Consider the following 15,813-nt stretch of genomic DNA (forward strand, 5'->3'; position numbering starts at 1 on the left):
GAGTAGTTTGAATGGTATGCCAAGGAATTTGCTGTGGGATTGTGGATCTGAGAAGTGACTGAGCCCAGAGGTGTTGGTGACTAAGGACAAGAGGAACCTGAGGGGGGCGCTTCCGGCTTGACGTCAGGAGCTGCGATGTGGCATAGAGGAGGGGACCTCCTTGCTGGGTGTCCTCCCCGAAAGCTGCTTTGATACAGAGCCTAGGGGGTATAACGGCTCCCGGTACCATATTTGGCTCGTGGCTGCCTCATTGAAGTTCTTCTAATAGTAGCCTCCCAGGAGAGCTAGCGAGCTGACATGTCCTCTTCTGTCTCCAGGTCCAAGACAAGTTGTTGCTGTCCGCGTGCCACTTACTGGTCTCCCTGGCCACCACCGTGCGGCCCGTCTTTCTGATCAGCATCCCCGCGGTGCAGAAAGTGTTCAACAGAATCACCGACGCCTCTGCTCAGCGACTTGTCGATAAGGTGAGAACCTGGGGCCACCCTGCACCGGCCCTGGAGCCGTGTGGCTCCAACTCAGGGAGGCCAAGGAGGAGGAGGCCTTTCTTTCGCATCGGGGTTTACAGGCCACGCCCACAGAGACGGTTTCCTCCACAGGTGGCACCTAGGGTGGCCTCCGCGCTCTCTCGTTAGGCCCTTCCCAGCGCAGCCGCGCCATGTGCAGATTAGGACGTAAAAAATTCCTTCCGGTAGGCATGCAGCTGGTGCTGCTCTGAGAGCTGGTGATCTGGCTGGTGTTGTCAGAGTCCCCTTGCACTCTTTTTGGTTTAAAACAGTCTGTTTTTGTTGTTACATTTGTTTTCTTAGGGTAGAGACACTCGATCCAGACAAGGATTTTCATAAACTCCCTTCAGGAGGCTCAGGCTAGAAGTTTAAAAACAAAACAGAGGTGTCAGAGGGCAGTCAGAGCAGTTACTTGAGAGCACCTGGGATGTGAACGTCTTGCTTTTGACCCAGCGCCAAGGGCACATTGACTGTAAGAGCTTCTCTTATGGCCTTGCACTCTCAGCCCTGTTCTGAGCAGTTCCTCGGAGGGTGTTGAAAGCCAGTGTCTGCAGTGGCCGTGACTTTTCCCTCTGTGATGCTTCTGGTACCAGAGTAGAGGGGAACGGATGGCACCAGGAAAGATTATTAGGCCTGAGCCTGGAATATGCTGGACCCAGACTAGGTGTTAGTGTTTTCGTTTCTCTCTCCTCCCTACATTACCTTAGACTTGGACCAAAGCCCCAGGCCCAGCCTGTGAGAGGAGCCTGGAGGCCCGAGGGTGTGTGTGTGTGTGTGTGTGTGTGTGTGTGGTGGGTGCCTAGGTCATGTCACATGCACTTGTGTGTTGCTCTTCGCCCTCTGATGGACACCTGTGGGGGTCTCTTCCAGGCTCAGGTGTTGGTGTGCCGAGCCCTCTCTAACATCCTGCTGCTTCCATGGCCGAACCTCCCCGAGAATGAGCAGCAGTGGCCTGTGCGCTCCATCAACCATGCCAGCCTCATCTCCGCACTCTCGAGGGACTATCGCGACCTGAAACCCAGTGCTGTCACCCCGCAGAGGAAGATGCCACTGGATGACAGTAAGTGTCCCCCAGGCAGGGACGGCTGGGGAAGTAGGTAGGGCAGGCGCTGTCTTCCTTTGTGGCTGATGAGGTATTCACCTGTCTGTCGTCACACGGCCACTGGGTGGAGAGCCAGCCTTGGGTGATAGAGTCCTGCTTCTCTGTGGAATCCTGTGAACACGTCTGCTGGACCTAGTTCCTGAATGTAGGACACCCCTTTTCATAGTTAAAATGTCAAAAATAAGTAAACCATCGATGGTGCCTTCTGTGGATAAAAAATCTACAGTGACTAATTGATCCATTTCAGGTACTTGTATAAGCAATCAAAGCAATTCACCTCTGCACATGGGGAAGAATGGATTTAAGTACTGTCTTTTGAAACTATTTTTAACCTTTCTCTAAAAACGTGTTTTAGAGGCTTTGAAAGAACTTGGTATCTTCACAAATGACACTTCAAGTCTGATTGTTTATATTCAAAGGGAGGAGAAAGATGAATCAAGAAAACTCAGTTCAGGGGCGCCTGGGTGGCACAGCGGTTGGGCGTCTGCCTTCGGCTCAGGGCATGATCCCGGCATTGTGGGATCGAGCCCCAGATCAGGCTCCTCCGCTGGGAGGCTGCTTCTTCCTCTCCCACTCCCCCTGCTTGTGTTCCATCTCTGTCGAATAAATAAATAAAATCTTAAAACAAAACAAAACAAAACTCAGTTCAAGTAGAAGGCATCAGATTTCTCTGAGAAATCTTCCAGAAAGTACAGGTTTTATAGAAATATTTAAAAAATACTATATTTTCACACTACGAAAATACTGAAACATTGGAAGACATTGTGCATAGAATGTCAACAAAAACACTTTGTGAAATGTTAGAAATAGCAGTAAGTACTCAACATTCTTGTTAAGATTATTATAATTAGGAGCATTAACAAGTGCTCATTGTACAAAAATATTAGAGTAGTATAAGACGGGAAAAACTCTTAAATCTCCTGTTCAGTATTTTAGGAAGTAACCATTTTAGCGATCTTGTTGTCTTTCTTTTTCTCTGTTTTAATATCTTCTGTGGCTGCATAAGAATGGCGGGGTCAGTGAGGGTGCCCTGTGTGCGGGGCCTCTGCCCGGCTGTCTTCTGTCCATCGCCGCATCTCTGGCTGTGCTGGCACCGCCCTTCACAGTCTGGTGTTTGTCTGCTCCTGGGTCTCAGTGTTTTGTGTTCATTCACTTTATTCCCGTGTGAGCCTATGGGTTCGATGCTGTTGCTATTCTGATTTAGTCCCTCAGGAAACTAGGGTAAGACAGAGTGATTTGCCCAGGGGTTAGGTAGAGCTAGTGTAGAATCATGTTCTAGAAAGTTCAGTGGTCTGTTTCTCCCTTTATCTTACACATGCTTATTATCAGTCAGCATAGGCTATGTGGTAACAAACAATCCCGAAAGCTTAGTGGCTTAATCCAGGAAAAGATGTATTTCTTGCTCCTACTGCATGTTCAGATGGGGTCAAGGGGGTTGGGGACTTCCTGCTTATTATTCTGGTCACTCGCCCCAGGCTGCTGAAGGCCGCCCTGCGGACTATGATTATGCTGGGCCGGGGGCACGGATGGTGCAGTGGCTCTCTAAGCACCGGCCTGCAGGTGACACCTGGCCTTTGTATTTCCGCTCACGTTTCATTGGCTGGAGCGTATGGGTGTGCGGCTGCGGCTTGCCTGCAGAGCAGGTGTCATCCCGTGCTGGAGCTGTCTGCTGAACGGGAGCAGCGATTTCCCCCGGGGACAGACTTAAACAGTATAGTTAACATCTGTGGCGTGTTCCCTGTGTGCCAGGCGCTGGGCCGAGAACTTTCTGTACAGATGTTCATTCAGTCTTCCCTGCAGCCCAGTGAGGTTTGTCTTCTCCTCGTCCTCCAAGTGATAACATGAAGGTCTGGAAAGTTTTTCCCATTGCAGCTTAGTACTTGGACAAATTTTGAAACCTGCAGAGTAGCTGAAAGACTAAAGCAAAGGAACAACTGTATATCTTATGTGAGGATTTACCACTTAATATTTTGCCACACTTCGTTCTCACCCCCCCCACATTCTGTTTTTTAACCGAGCCATTTAAATAAAGTAAGTTGCTGACATTGACACTTTATCCCTGAATTCTTAACCTTTATCCCTGAGAACAAGATACTCTCTTATAACCCAAACACTTTGGTGACAGTAACAGCATTTAACATATAGACCGCAGTCAGGTGTTCCCCAGGTGCTACCAGAGTGGCCTCTTTTGCTTCTTAAACATCTAAGATACAGTCTGGGATCACGTGTTCTCTTTGGTTGTCACATCTTTCCAGTCCTTTAATGCAGAAAAGCATTCCTGGTTCTTGTTTTACATGACATTGACATTTTTGAAGAATCCAAACCCATATTCTCATAAAATGTCCTGGAAGCTCTTCTTCTGATTGTTTCCAGCAGTTTGGGCAGGAATACCACCTGGGCAGTGGCATCACTTCTGTGTGTCCCGTTACTGGCATGCTCAGTGTGATCACCTGCTTCCCTCTGTTGTCAAGTGCTGCCCCCCCCCCCCCACCCCGCGGCAGGTGTAGGTTGCTCAGGATCAGAGAGAAGGTGGTGGGGTCAGGAGTCAGACCTGGGTCTGAATGGCTCCAGATCCTGATTCTTCACCACATTGCCCCTTTGTTCTTGAAAGCATTGTTCTTAACGGTCTGGGAACGTCCTATTCCGTGGAAGTACCACACTTTCTATACCTGTTTTCCTATTACATATTAATGGTGCTTTCAGTTTCCCCTTGTACATTTCTGTGAATGCATTTTGGTTCTTGTTTCAATTTCCTTACACATCAGAGGTCAGATTTTGGTCTCTACCCTGTTGGCCTTTCCCCCTAAACTGCTCTCCCTGCGCCTTGTGTATTTTTAGAGAAACGTCTGATCCAAGTGCAGTTTCCTGGCTCAGTTAAAGTCCCCGTGCTTGGAGTAGTAGTGTGTGAGTGGCTCCTTCAGTATGATGCATGGGTCTTTGGCTCACGTGCCAGCGTCCACGTGACCAGCCTTTAGAAGACCAGGCGTGTTATGAACTGTTGTTTTCAGTCACGCTCAGTCCTTTGAGTGAGGTGGTGGTATGTGTCTATCCACGTTTTCAGATGAGGAACTGAGACTTAGAATCTGGTGGAGTCAGGAGTCAAACCTGATTGCATCCACCTCCAGAGCATCGAGTCTTTCTGCTGCACCCTTCCCTGGAAGCTGCTTCAGCCCCCACAGAGGCTGGTGAGCGTGGGGGGCCGGGGTGTCCCAGGGAGTGCGGCCAGGTGGAGGCCAGCTCTCAGCCTCCAGTTCTGCCTCTGGAGCTCCACCAAGGATCTGAGTCTCCACCTGAGTCTGCCAAGCTCAGGCTGAGCCATGGGGGGCTTCTGAGGGCAGCTGGGGTCAAGCTCTGTGTTAAGGGCGAGAGCCAGCTCCACCAGTGCTGGGGAAGGATGACGGCTTCCCCGTGCTGAGCCTTCTGATACGCCAGGCACTTTGCTGGAAACATTCTAACCTTGTGTGTCATCCTCACAGCAGCCCTGCAAAGCTGGGGCTGTTGACTCTCCCCAGTGTCCTGACAAGGGGACTTCCCCGCTTGTAGAGCCATCTAGTGCTCGTTTATAGTTTCTCTGGGGCTCCTCTGAGCTGGGCCCTTGCTGTGTCCTCCGGGCTCCCGCCCGTTTGCCAGCCACTGCCTCTGCTTTCTTTGGGCGCTGTGAGGAGGCATCATGTGAGCTCTTAACATCAGGGTCTCATTGCGAGTAGATGTGGTTAATAACACAGCGTCATATGATAATCATCGCACATATTGTCAGGCCCCAGGCCCAGACGGTGTATTCCTGAGCATAGCAGCAGCAGGTGTGCACCGGGTGCTGGTGGGGATCACCCGGCTAGACGTATATCTGAACTGACGGCGTGTCTGATCTGCGTGTGTCCATTCTCGCCTGGGGTAGTTCCCATGTGAAGCTTATATTTCTTACCCTTCACCTAACCGGAGGCTACACTTTATCTTTCCCTCTCTGTGGGCTTGTTTCTGGTGGATAGAGACAGAAGAGAGGCAAAAACTGAGCAGGGAGGCCAGCGGAGTCCTGGGGGTAAAAAGGGAAAAAAGAAGAGAGAAAAGGATATAGGAGGGGGGAGAGAGAGAGAGAGATGGATAACTCAGTCAAGAGAGACCTTGTTCCTCTAGCAAGAATTCCGCAGCTGTGCCCTGAATACCTGTGCAAATGTCCCCCCTTTCCTTGTGTTCCCCGTTACCCTGCTTTATCCTCAGACAAGTCCTAACATGCACTGAATCTCGATTTGCAGCCAAAGTAATTATCCACCAGACACTTAGTGTCTTAGAAGACATCGTGGAGAATATCTCCGGGGAGGCCACCAAGTCCCGGCAGATCTGCTACCAGTCGCTGCAGGAATCCGTGCAGGTCTCCCTGGCCCTCTTTCCAGCTTTTATCCACCAGTCAGGTAGGCACTGGTGGCAGGCCCCCTGGTGGCGGGTGCCGATGAGTCCCAGAGTGACTGCTGGGCTCTGTAGAGCACACTGAGTGGGCGGTGTGGGCCTTTGCGCTGAAGGCAGAGTGCGGGGACGGGGAGTCTGGGGCCGAGGCGCCACGGAGCCCTCACCTGGGCCTTGCACCTGTGTCGTGTGGCCCAGAGTCCCTTGGGGCATCTTGTCTCGTGCACTTCTAAGTCTTTGACACTCCCAGGGCAGAGCGTGAGAGGTTGAGGTGATGGGTTCATTGTACAGGAGAGGAAAGAGAACTTCATCCCACGAGTGCTGCTTGTTTCCTTGGATGGCAGGGTGGCTCTTGCTGACGTGGTTTCCACCCTCCGTCAGCATCACTGATAGAGGCTGTCTGACTTTGCGTGCACGTGGCCTGGCTTATGAGAGCACTTAGAGTAGTCTTGTCAGTCATGAGGGACATAGCGGAGCTTGTCAGGCGGCACGTGTTCCCTGATTGCCTCTTGTAAGCAGAGTGCATGAGGTTAGAGCCAAAACATACTGTACGAGATGATTGTTCAGATCTGCGAGTGGAACCAGACTAAATGTAACCAGTATTTTCTGCAGTTAATCCCTTTAATGGGCCAGGGCCATTCGGCCTGAGTACACCTTCATTATCCACTTCCAGCCACTTAACCCCTGACCCCAGTGCAGGGATTAGTGGTCCGAGAGAGAAATGGAAAGAGCACTCAGGTGTCGACCCAGTTGAATGGCTCCATCAGTGTGAGCACAAAATGATCCATCTACAGTGAGAATTCAGCGTCGCTGGATGCCAGGCAGTGAGGGCGGCTGCCTGGTGACCTTCACTTCCTCTAGTGAGCCGTCGTTGGCCAGAGGTTCACGACACTGGAGCTGTTCTTTTGGCATGTCCCTAATGGTTTCCCACTATCCATCGTGGGCTCTGGTGGCGTGGGGGAAACTTCTTCCAGCAGGAAGCCTTCTGGCGAGATGGTAGTGCAGCTTGCAAAAGGAAGGCCGTCAAGCCGAGGGGGCTTCCATTTATCCCTGTGTGCGGGCTTCTAACCTTTTTCTTTGTGCCTTCATTTAGACGTGACCGATGAGATGCTGAGCTTCTTCCTCACTCTGTTTCGAGGCCTTAGAGTACAGATGGGCGTGCCTTTCACGGAGCAGATCATACAGACTTTCCTCAACATGTTTACCAGGTAACTGCAGACCTGTTGTCCGTGGCTTCCAGGCTCCAAAGGGAGAAGTAGTGGGGCCCGGCTACAGAGCCTGCGACTTTCTGCTCCTTTTCTTCACTTGCCACAAGCGCTGGTTTTCATGCTGGCCCCCAGAGAAACATTTCCTTGCCTACCACGTGCTTCCCCTTGTCTGCAGAGAACAGCTGGCCGAGAGCATCCTCCACGAAGGCAGCACTGGCTGCCGGGTGGTGGAGAAGTTCCTGAAGATCCTGCAGGTGGTGGTCCAGGAGCCTGGCCAGGTGTTCAAACCTTTCCTCCCCAGCATCATCTCCCTGTGCATGGAGCAGGTGTATCCCATCATCGCCGAGGTACGAGGGGCGGGGCCAGTCCCCTGTGCTGACTTCTGTCCACACCTAGGGAGGGAATGAAATAGTGAAGAAAATACATTGAGTTTTAAAGCGAATTTGTTAGTTATTTTTCTTGTAAAATAATTTTTTCCAAGAAAGAATGCTTTTAGTTTGGTCCAGTCTTTTTATTTTATTTTATTTTTTAAAGATTTTATTTATTTATTTATTTGACAGAGACAGCCAGTGAGAGAGGGAACACAAGCAGGGGAAGTGGGAGAGGAAGAAGCAGGCTCCCAGCGGAGGAGCCTGATGCAGGGCTCGATCCCAGAACACTGGGATCACGCCCTGAGCCAAAGGCAGATGCTTAAGGACTGCGCCACCCAGGCGCCCCAGGTCCAGTCTTTTTTTTTTTTTTAAGATTTTATTTATTTAACAGAGATAGAGACAGCCAGCGAGAGAGGGAACACAAGCAGGAGGAGTGGGAGAGGAAGAAGCAGGCTCCTAGCGGAGGAGCCTGATGTGGGGCTCAATCCCATAACGCCGGGATCACGCCCTGAGCCGAAGGCAGACGCTTAACCGCTGTGCCACCCAGGCGCCCCAGGTCCAGTCTTTTTATATTGGTTGAATTAATCAGAGCTAGTCTAGCGGAAGCACAGCAAGGTTGGTTGGTGAGTGAGATCAGTCTGCCATGGCCAACGATACATAACTTTAGGTGAATATGTGGTTTTCTCCAGTGAACATTGTAACAAATGTACTTTCCTAGTAAGAACACCCACTATCTCAAGGATATAGGCTAGTTCTTAGAACTGCTCAAAGGTTTTATTGTTAAAGGAACGCTCTTTGTCCTTAGGAAGCAGACGTTCAGCGTGACAAGACCCAGAATGAGTGTGGGCTTAACCACGTTTTATGTGATAGCTCAGTAAGAGCTAACCTTTTTAAATCCCAATTTAATTTTAATCAAGACTGAATTAAATATGTCTGGGCCTTACAGTTTTGAATTCTACAGAGACATCTGGAATACTGTGACCTGGCATGCCCTCCAGTGACTTGGAGATTTTGGGTTCAATTAGAAAATACTGCTGAGCCTGCCTCCCTCTCCTCCCCCTTCTCCCTGAATCCTGCTGCCAGTAGTGACAGAGGAGACAGGCCCAGGGAGCTGGTAGCCCTGCACGCTGCCTCCGCCCGGAGGCCCTCTGCCGTGGCTTGCCGTGGCTCTAGGGCTCTTGAAACTCCTGGTCCATAGAGGGCAGAACTGCTTTTAAAGCTTCTTACTTGTTTTGCGGAAGATGAGCAGGTTAGCTGGGACAGCGTTTTTTATCCTGGGAGAAGGAACAACACAAGCAAGAAGATGGGACAGGTCACATCAGCTGCTTTCGAAGCAGGAAACCCATTTTCCTAATTGTTCTGCCATTCGGTAGCCTTTTCTTCCTGGCTTAGAGGGCTGAGTGCTTCTGTTAGGAAAACGGCCTCTTGGGGTGCCTGGCTGGCTCAGTCGGTAGAGTATGCAACTTGTGATCTTGGGGTTGTGAGTTCGAGCCCACATTGGGTATAGAGATTACATAAAAATGAAATCTTTAAAAAATTAAAGAAATTGTTAAAAAAAAATAAAAATAAAGGGTCCGTCGGCCCTGGCCCGGGTATCATGTCTCTGCAAAAGTACGCCTGGTGTGAACTGCCGGCCTGAGGGTGACTTGACCGGCCGAGCGTGTGGGTGGGACACTGACACTCTGCGTGCCCGTTGCAGGCATTGCTGAAGCCTCTCTGTTGCTCTGAGCCGCAGGGAGCACAGGTTTGAGGGTCTGTGTGTCTCTGCAGCGCCCCTCCCCTGATGTGAAGGCTGAGCTGTTTGAGCTCCTTTTCCGAACGCTCCATCACAACTGGAGGTACTTCTTCAAGTCCACGGTCCTGGCCAGTGTCCAGAGGGGGATCACTGAGGAGCAGATGGAGAACGAGCCTCAGTTCAGTGCCATCATGCAGGTAATGTGCAGGAGGAGCCGGTGAGGCTGCCGCTGGTCCCAGGATGGAGAGCCTCGTTCTGGACCCACCTGGGTCCCTCGGCTGTCTTTCCCTTGGTTTGCTTCCCTGGAGTACGGGGTAGCCACATAGGCTCCGGTCAGAGCTCAGTGCTGCCTCTGAGTACCTGGGAAGTTGGTTCAGTTCTTGGAGCTTCATCTGTAAAGTGGAGAGAACGCTGCCTGTTTCGTGGGTTGAGGGTGAGGTTGACTGAGTTAGCGTCTGCCCAGCAGCTGTCTGTATGCCTTGTCCGGTGCTCCCACGTGTGAGGGGACTGCCTGCAGCACACTGAGGCCCATCCTGGCTTGTACCACACTGGGACAGCGCTGCCCTGTGAGCGGGCTCTCTGGGGGGCTGACCCACCCCGCCATAGGAGACCGGGGCGCCTCCCCTTGCTGGGAATGGCTGGGCTGCCTGGTGGCTGCTGTCCGGTGCTGTCCTCGTTCTGCACTTGATTGTAGAACTTTTTGTTCTAAGCCCAGGTTAAAGTAATTTTTGTTTTGTTTTGTTTTTTCAGTGTAAGGTTTTCTTCTCAGGGTAGCCAGAGGGATTCCACCCTTCCTGCCTTGAGCCCCCTGCCAGCACGACACGTGCACTCCTTGAGCGGAGATTCTTCTCTGGATAAGCACACGCCCTGCCCCTGGCCTCTCGCTGCCCTTCTGTCTCCAGCTTGGCCTTGGGTGTGGAATAGTCAGCGTTTGCTCTGCTCCTACCCCCACTTCAGCTTTTTCACCTTTTTCTTGCTTTTACACCTTCTTGGGCAGATGGGTGCCTGGCCCCTTACTAGGCTGGGGAAAGCCGCTTTGGAAAACAGCCTCACAGTTTGGCAGGTACTTACAAAGTTGAGCGTGTAGTCACTACCTGACGAACCACTTGTAAGCATTTTACCTAAGCTAAAGGAAAACATATTCATGCCACTTGTCCACGGGTGTTTATAGTGGCTTTTTTCGTAATTGCCCAAATCTGGAAACAGTCCACGTACCCATCAGCTAGAGAATGGATAAACCAAGGCGCGTGCATGTAAGGGGCCGCTGCCTGACAGTAACAAGGAACATACTCTGCCGCCGAGACCAACGTAGGTGACTTGCAGATAGTTATGCTGGGTGAGAAGCAGACCCCAAAGGCTCCAGACCAAATGATTTCCACTCCGTCACGTAACAGTCTGGAAAAGGCAAAACCAGAGGGACAGAGAATGAGCAGTGGTGGCCTAGGGATAGGGGGAGAAGACTGACACAAGGGAACTTTTTGGGGGAGGTGGAAGTGTTGTGTGTCTCGATGGTCATGTTGGTTAGATGACCATGTGTCAGAATTACACAAGGGTGAACCCCAAAAGAGTGACTTTTACTCAGTGTCACGCTTCAGTAAACGCAACTTAAAAAAATAAATAAAACCCTCGGGCATCACGGAGATCCCAGGGCTGCGGCAGGCATTAGGACACTCCTCATAGCTTGGGCCGGGGCCGGGGACAGAGCCGTCAGCAGCTCGTTGGGAGTGGGGACTTGCACATCATTGTCTTGGGGATTTTTCTGGCAGGGAAGGGGTTTTACTTTTTGCCCTAGAACTCATAACTTTGACAACCCAGAAACTGCAAGGCAGTTTAAAAATTTGCTGTTGCTTAGCCCCAAGGCAGAGGCGGCCGGTTTAAAGGAGCCTCCCAGGATTTGTGGTTTTTAAGAGTTAGAAGCCAAGGAGAGGGCATGTGGCTGACAGAGGGTGAGGAGTTGGTTCGAGGGGAGGCAGGAGGCAGGTTTCAGAGTCCGCCAGGGTTGCTGAGGATTTGACGAGAGTCACTTGACTAGCGTCTCGCTTCGAAGGCCGAATCCATGGAGGGATCCAGAGGTTTATTACAAAAGGTCAAGGTGAGACCAGTCTGTGAAGTGAGGCCCAGTGGGGAGGACTTCAGAGCTAAGACTACTCGGGAACGTTCCGAGATCTGACCAGAAGAACCAGTCAAGGCCATGGGTGCCCTCGTCCTGCCAGGGACGTGAGGAATCGCTTGCGGAGTGCTGGCTCTTTCGGTGTGGGGTGGGGGCCCTAGGAGGGCCTGGTCTGAGGTGCTTTAAATGCTCCTTATAACACAGTGGTCTTATTCCCTAGGCTTTTGGACAGTCCTTTCTCCAGCCGGACATCCACCTGTTCAAACAAAATCTCTTCTACTTGGAAACTCTCAACACCAAGCAGAAGCTATACCACAAGGTCAGCGCCCCTGCTCAGAAAGGGCCCTTCGTCTGAGGTGTCAGTGGGGTGGGTGGAGTTCCATCCTTCTGGGGCAGCCGCTGGGGCGCATGGCAGGCAGTGGGCTGGGATGCGGAGCGAGCCCTCGTGCCCTCGCTCACCCGGCTGTCTGTCTGCAGAAGATCTTCCGGACCACCATGCTGTTCCAGTTTGTGAACGTGCTGCTGCAGGTCCTGGTTCACAAGTCCCACGACCTTCTGCAGGAGGAGATTGGCATTGCCATTTACAACATGGCTTCTGTGGACTTCGATGGCTTCTTTGCAGCCTTCCTCCCAGAGTTTCTGACCAGTTGTGACGGCGTGGATGCCAACCAGAAAAATGTTCTGGGGCGGAATTTCAAGATGGATCGGGTGAGGAGAGAGGGCCCAGGCTAAAGGGAGGGCAAGCGTGGGCTCTCACTCTGGCGCCGGCTCAGGGAGGAAGGGGCCGGCCGCTTCCGCGTGTGGTCTGCCGGCTGGTGGCTCCTGAACGATTCGGTGCTGCGGGTGGACGCGGGGGCCCACGCCTGCCCACGGTGTGGGCTTCTGCAGCAAGTGTGTTCTTCGTCTCAGCCATTGGGAGCCCCGGCCCCAGTAGTCCATCTGATTGCCTCTGCTTCTTCATGCTTACTGCACCCCATTGAGCACACCACCCCCCTGTGCTCAGTTGTTTCCTCCTGGGTTCTAAGCCGCTATAGCCTGAACTTGCAGATAGGCTGGGAAAACTGGTGCCCAGGAGCCACGTGTCTGAGGCCCCCCAGGGTTCGGGTGGGACTCTGGGCTCTGCCTAGGCCTCTTGGTTCAGTGTGGGCTGGCCTGCTGTCGGGTCCTGGGAGGAGCCCCCACAGGACTCACCCTTGTCCCCTCCCCCAACCCCGCTGTCCACCCAGGGAATGTGGCGGGGATGGTGTAGGGCTGGGGTGGTGAAGGTGCTGGATCCACATGGGGCCATCGTTGCCGGTGTATCTGTGTTCCATGGCGCCCAGCTTCTCCTGTTCCGGGGTGTCCTGTCGGGGCACTCACCTGCCCTCCTTCCCCTCTCAGCCGTTAGGGTCTCTGCACTTGCCTGCTAGGCTCTTCGCCGAACTCTTCCCGTGGGACGAGTCCGTTTCATCCTTCACCGCCTGACACGCGGCAGAGTGAAACCTTCTCCCCCATCCTCATGGGGTCCCTGCCTTGCCTCCCGCACCAGAGCGGCCGGCCCGCACTCCCACTTCCGCGTGCAGCCTGACACGTGGCTGTTGCTGGAGCAAACTCTGCTCACTCCTTGCTTAGCTCATCTGTGATATGCATCAGGGTAGTTTTCTCTTAGACTCAGTTCCTATTTTCCTTTTTCTTGGAGTCTTTCTTTCCCCGGAATCTGTCTCGTCTTCTCCTGAGCTTCTGGAAGCTCTCTTTAGCCACTTGGGCAGTTTTCCTTCCTGTTCCTTGAGGCCACATCCTAATATTTAACCCTCAGTTTCTAATGATATATGTCCTTAGCAGTCAACTTCTTGATTTAAAGCAGTGGCTTTCAAGTCTAGGTCTGCAGCAGTGCACCTGGGGGGCTTATTAAATAGACAGAAACGTACTCTTGAGTTCCCCCAGGACATTTGAATTTGGCATTTGGGAGCCACTGATCAAAAAGACACCCCTTTGGTTTGTTTTCTGGAGGGTCAGATAAGTAACAGAACCCGCTCCTTCATTCATCTGTTTACCGTGTACCTGAAACTGGCTGGCTCTCAGGCCCTGTGTGGGGCGTTGGGGCCCCGGGCCCTCCCCGCCTTCAAGGGAGCCTTGCTGGGAAGACGGGTGGCATCACCCTCTGTAGATGACACTGGACCAAGCACTTCACGTGCCCCGGCTCCTGGAAGCCTTCCAGCCACCTTCCGAAGTGTAGGTCCTGTTAGGAATCCCATTTCACAGACGAGCCGAGGCTCAGCGAGCGCAGCCAGTAGTTGGCAGTTAGAGAACTTGGGAATGCTGGAGCCAGGAAGCAGGATTCCCGGCTGGGTGTTCTGGCTCCGGAGCCAGCGTGCACGGCCCCCACGCTGGGGGAGCCAAGGGCACTTGGAGAGTGAGGAGCGGAGGGGCCAGCCTAGCCAGCTGGGGCCTCTCTGGCAGAGGCAGGCTTTGAGGTGAGTTTGAAGAGGAGAGGAGGTTCGCCAGGTGAAGGACGGGTGGGCCGAGGGGCGCAGCAGGGGCCCTGCCAGCGGGCTTCTAGAAGGTACTGTCACGGCAGCGCCAGCCTAGTGGGGTCCCCCAGCTCCGTGGCAGGCACCGTTGCTACTCCACATTTGGACCTGCCATCTGGCGCCCAGTGATCCCGGTCTAAGCACAAGGAGGCCGACCTTGGGTGGTCTGGCTGGATTACAGTAGAGATGGGGGTTCCAGCTGCGGGGGGCCCTCTCCGTTGGTGTCTGCAGCCTGTGGGCTCCTGCTGGGCTGTCCCTCCTGATCGGTAGGGCCTGCCCGGAGCCCTGGGTGGGGGAGGAGTCTGCGGACGCAGCTTGGCCTGTTGCGGTGAAGGAGAGGTGTGCGTTGGCAGACATAACCCGTGTTCAGGAGCCAGTCCATTTTGGATCCCCTTCCCTCTCCTCCATGGAACCTGGGGCAAGTTTCGGAATCTCTCTGTGCTTCACTTTCTCCACCCTTCCCACGGGGGCACTAGCGAAACCTGCATCGCAGGCTCGTGGTGAGGTTCGAGTGACTTAGCGTCTGGATTGCTTGGGGCAGGGCCTGGCATGTGGTGGGCACTGGGGGAGTGTTAGCTTCTGTTCTTTCGCTCCCGTATGGCCTTTGCTGACACATGGTGCCTCAATGAGTTGAAGTTCTGACTTTTATAAAGCATTTGTAGACCTCTCAGACCCACCATGGGATCAAAGTAGCTGGGGTGGGTTTGGGGGGTGATTTGGGGTGTTGGGTGGGGCTGGGCTGCAGCTGTGCCCCTGCCTTCCAGGACCTGCCCTCGTTCACCCAGAATGTGCACAGGCTGGTCAACGACCTGCGTTACTACAGACTCTGCAATGACAGCCTGCCCCCCGGCACCGTGAAGCTCTAGGCACAGCCTGCTTACCGCCGAGGGACACGAACTCCTGCTGCTGCCACCCGCCTCACCTCCGCCCTCTGCCGCAGACGGCTCCCGGACAGGCCTCAGCCTCCTTGGATTCTTGCACCCTGAACAGCGTTGCCTGGCCCCCGCCCCTCTCCACGCTCCTCTCCTGCTGCCCACCCAGCTGAGCTGGCTTCAGGGTGCATCTTAGCACTGGTTGGAGTGCTCAGGGTGTCGGGAGCAGGCAGAGGGTCGTCCGGCCAGGTTCCAGGGAGGCCCCAGGAAAGCCTGTGGGCTGGTCTGTGTGCCGCCTGCGGGTGTCAGCCATGAGGCAGAAACGCCAAGGACCGCTCATGACAGTGCCACCTTCTCACCATTCCACCCCTACCCCCCGCCCAGTCGGCCCCGGAGAGACTTGATGCTGGAACTGTTTTGGCACTTCTGTCAAGCCTCTCCTGCCCTCCCCTCCGATTGCCTTGAAGTCTCTGCTCTTCGTCAGAGATTTGCAGACTTGTGGGTTTTTTGTTCTTGTTTTCTCATCATTCCATTGTGATACTAAGAAACTAAGAAGCTTAATGAAAAAATAAAATGCTTATGTTGTTGTTATATAAACACTGGTCAGGGAGCGTCCTTCCACTCAGCCTCCTGGGGCCTGTGTGCAGGTGGAGGGGCCGTCCTGGTGGGGAGCAGAGCAGCGAGGGGCGACGCCTGCGGTGGGGTCCTGGGAGAGCACAGCAGAGGAGGGCCGACTCGGGTAGGGTCTCCGAGACAGCCTCTCCCGTAAGCCGCGGGAAGACACAGGGCCCCTGTTTCCCAGAGTCAGACGGTGGGGGCTTGTTGGTACGATTCACCTAGCGGTGGGGGTGGGCGTGGAGTCCAGGTGGGGTCTGCCACCGCTGCTCCTCAGGCCCAGCCTCCCGCTCCTCCTCCTAGAGAGTGGATCCTTCCCGAGAGACCCAGCCAGGCATCGCCTGTCAGTGGACCGAAGTCTCGCTGGAGGTCAGCAGTGGGGCGGAGGG

The 15,813-nt window shown here is 53.5% G+C and overlaps 1 protein-coding gene across 2 annotated transcripts in view; it reads left to right on the plus strand.

Moving 5' to 3' along the window:
* The window catches only part of XPO6 (exportin 6), a 100,723-nt gene extending 85,317 nt beyond the window's left edge, over window positions 1–15,406 (plus strand). For both annotated transcript variants that reach the window (XM_045775247.2, XM_045775246.2), the window contains exons 16-24: window positions 318–464; window positions 1,374–1,563; window positions 5,856–6,011; window positions 7,097–7,211; window positions 7,387–7,558; window positions 9,353–9,514; window positions 11,648–11,746; window positions 11,905–12,135; window positions 14,702–15,406. In XM_045775247.2, coding sequence (XP_045631203.1) covers window positions 318–464; window positions 1,374–1,563; window positions 5,856–6,011; window positions 7,097–7,211; window positions 7,387–7,558; window positions 9,353–9,514; window positions 11,648–11,746; window positions 11,905–12,135; window positions 14,702–14,803 — 1,374 coding nt within the window. In that variant the 3' untranslated portion in view covers window positions 14,804–15,406. The remainder of the gene's footprint in view (window positions 1–317; window positions 465–1,373; window positions 1,564–5,855; window positions 6,012–7,096; window positions 7,212–7,386; window positions 7,559–9,352; window positions 9,515–11,647; window positions 11,747–11,904; window positions 12,136–14,701) is intronic.
* The last annotated feature ends 407 nt before the right edge of the window (window positions 15,407–15,813 follow it).

This window comes from Ursus americanus, chromosome 2 (assembly GCF_024610735.1).
Source record: "Ursus americanus isolate L20-20 chromosome 2, mUrsAme1.1.p, whole genome shotgun sequence".
In the NCBI taxonomy this organism is placed as follows: Eukaryota; Metazoa; Chordata; class Mammalia; order Carnivora; family Ursidae; genus Ursus; species Ursus americanus.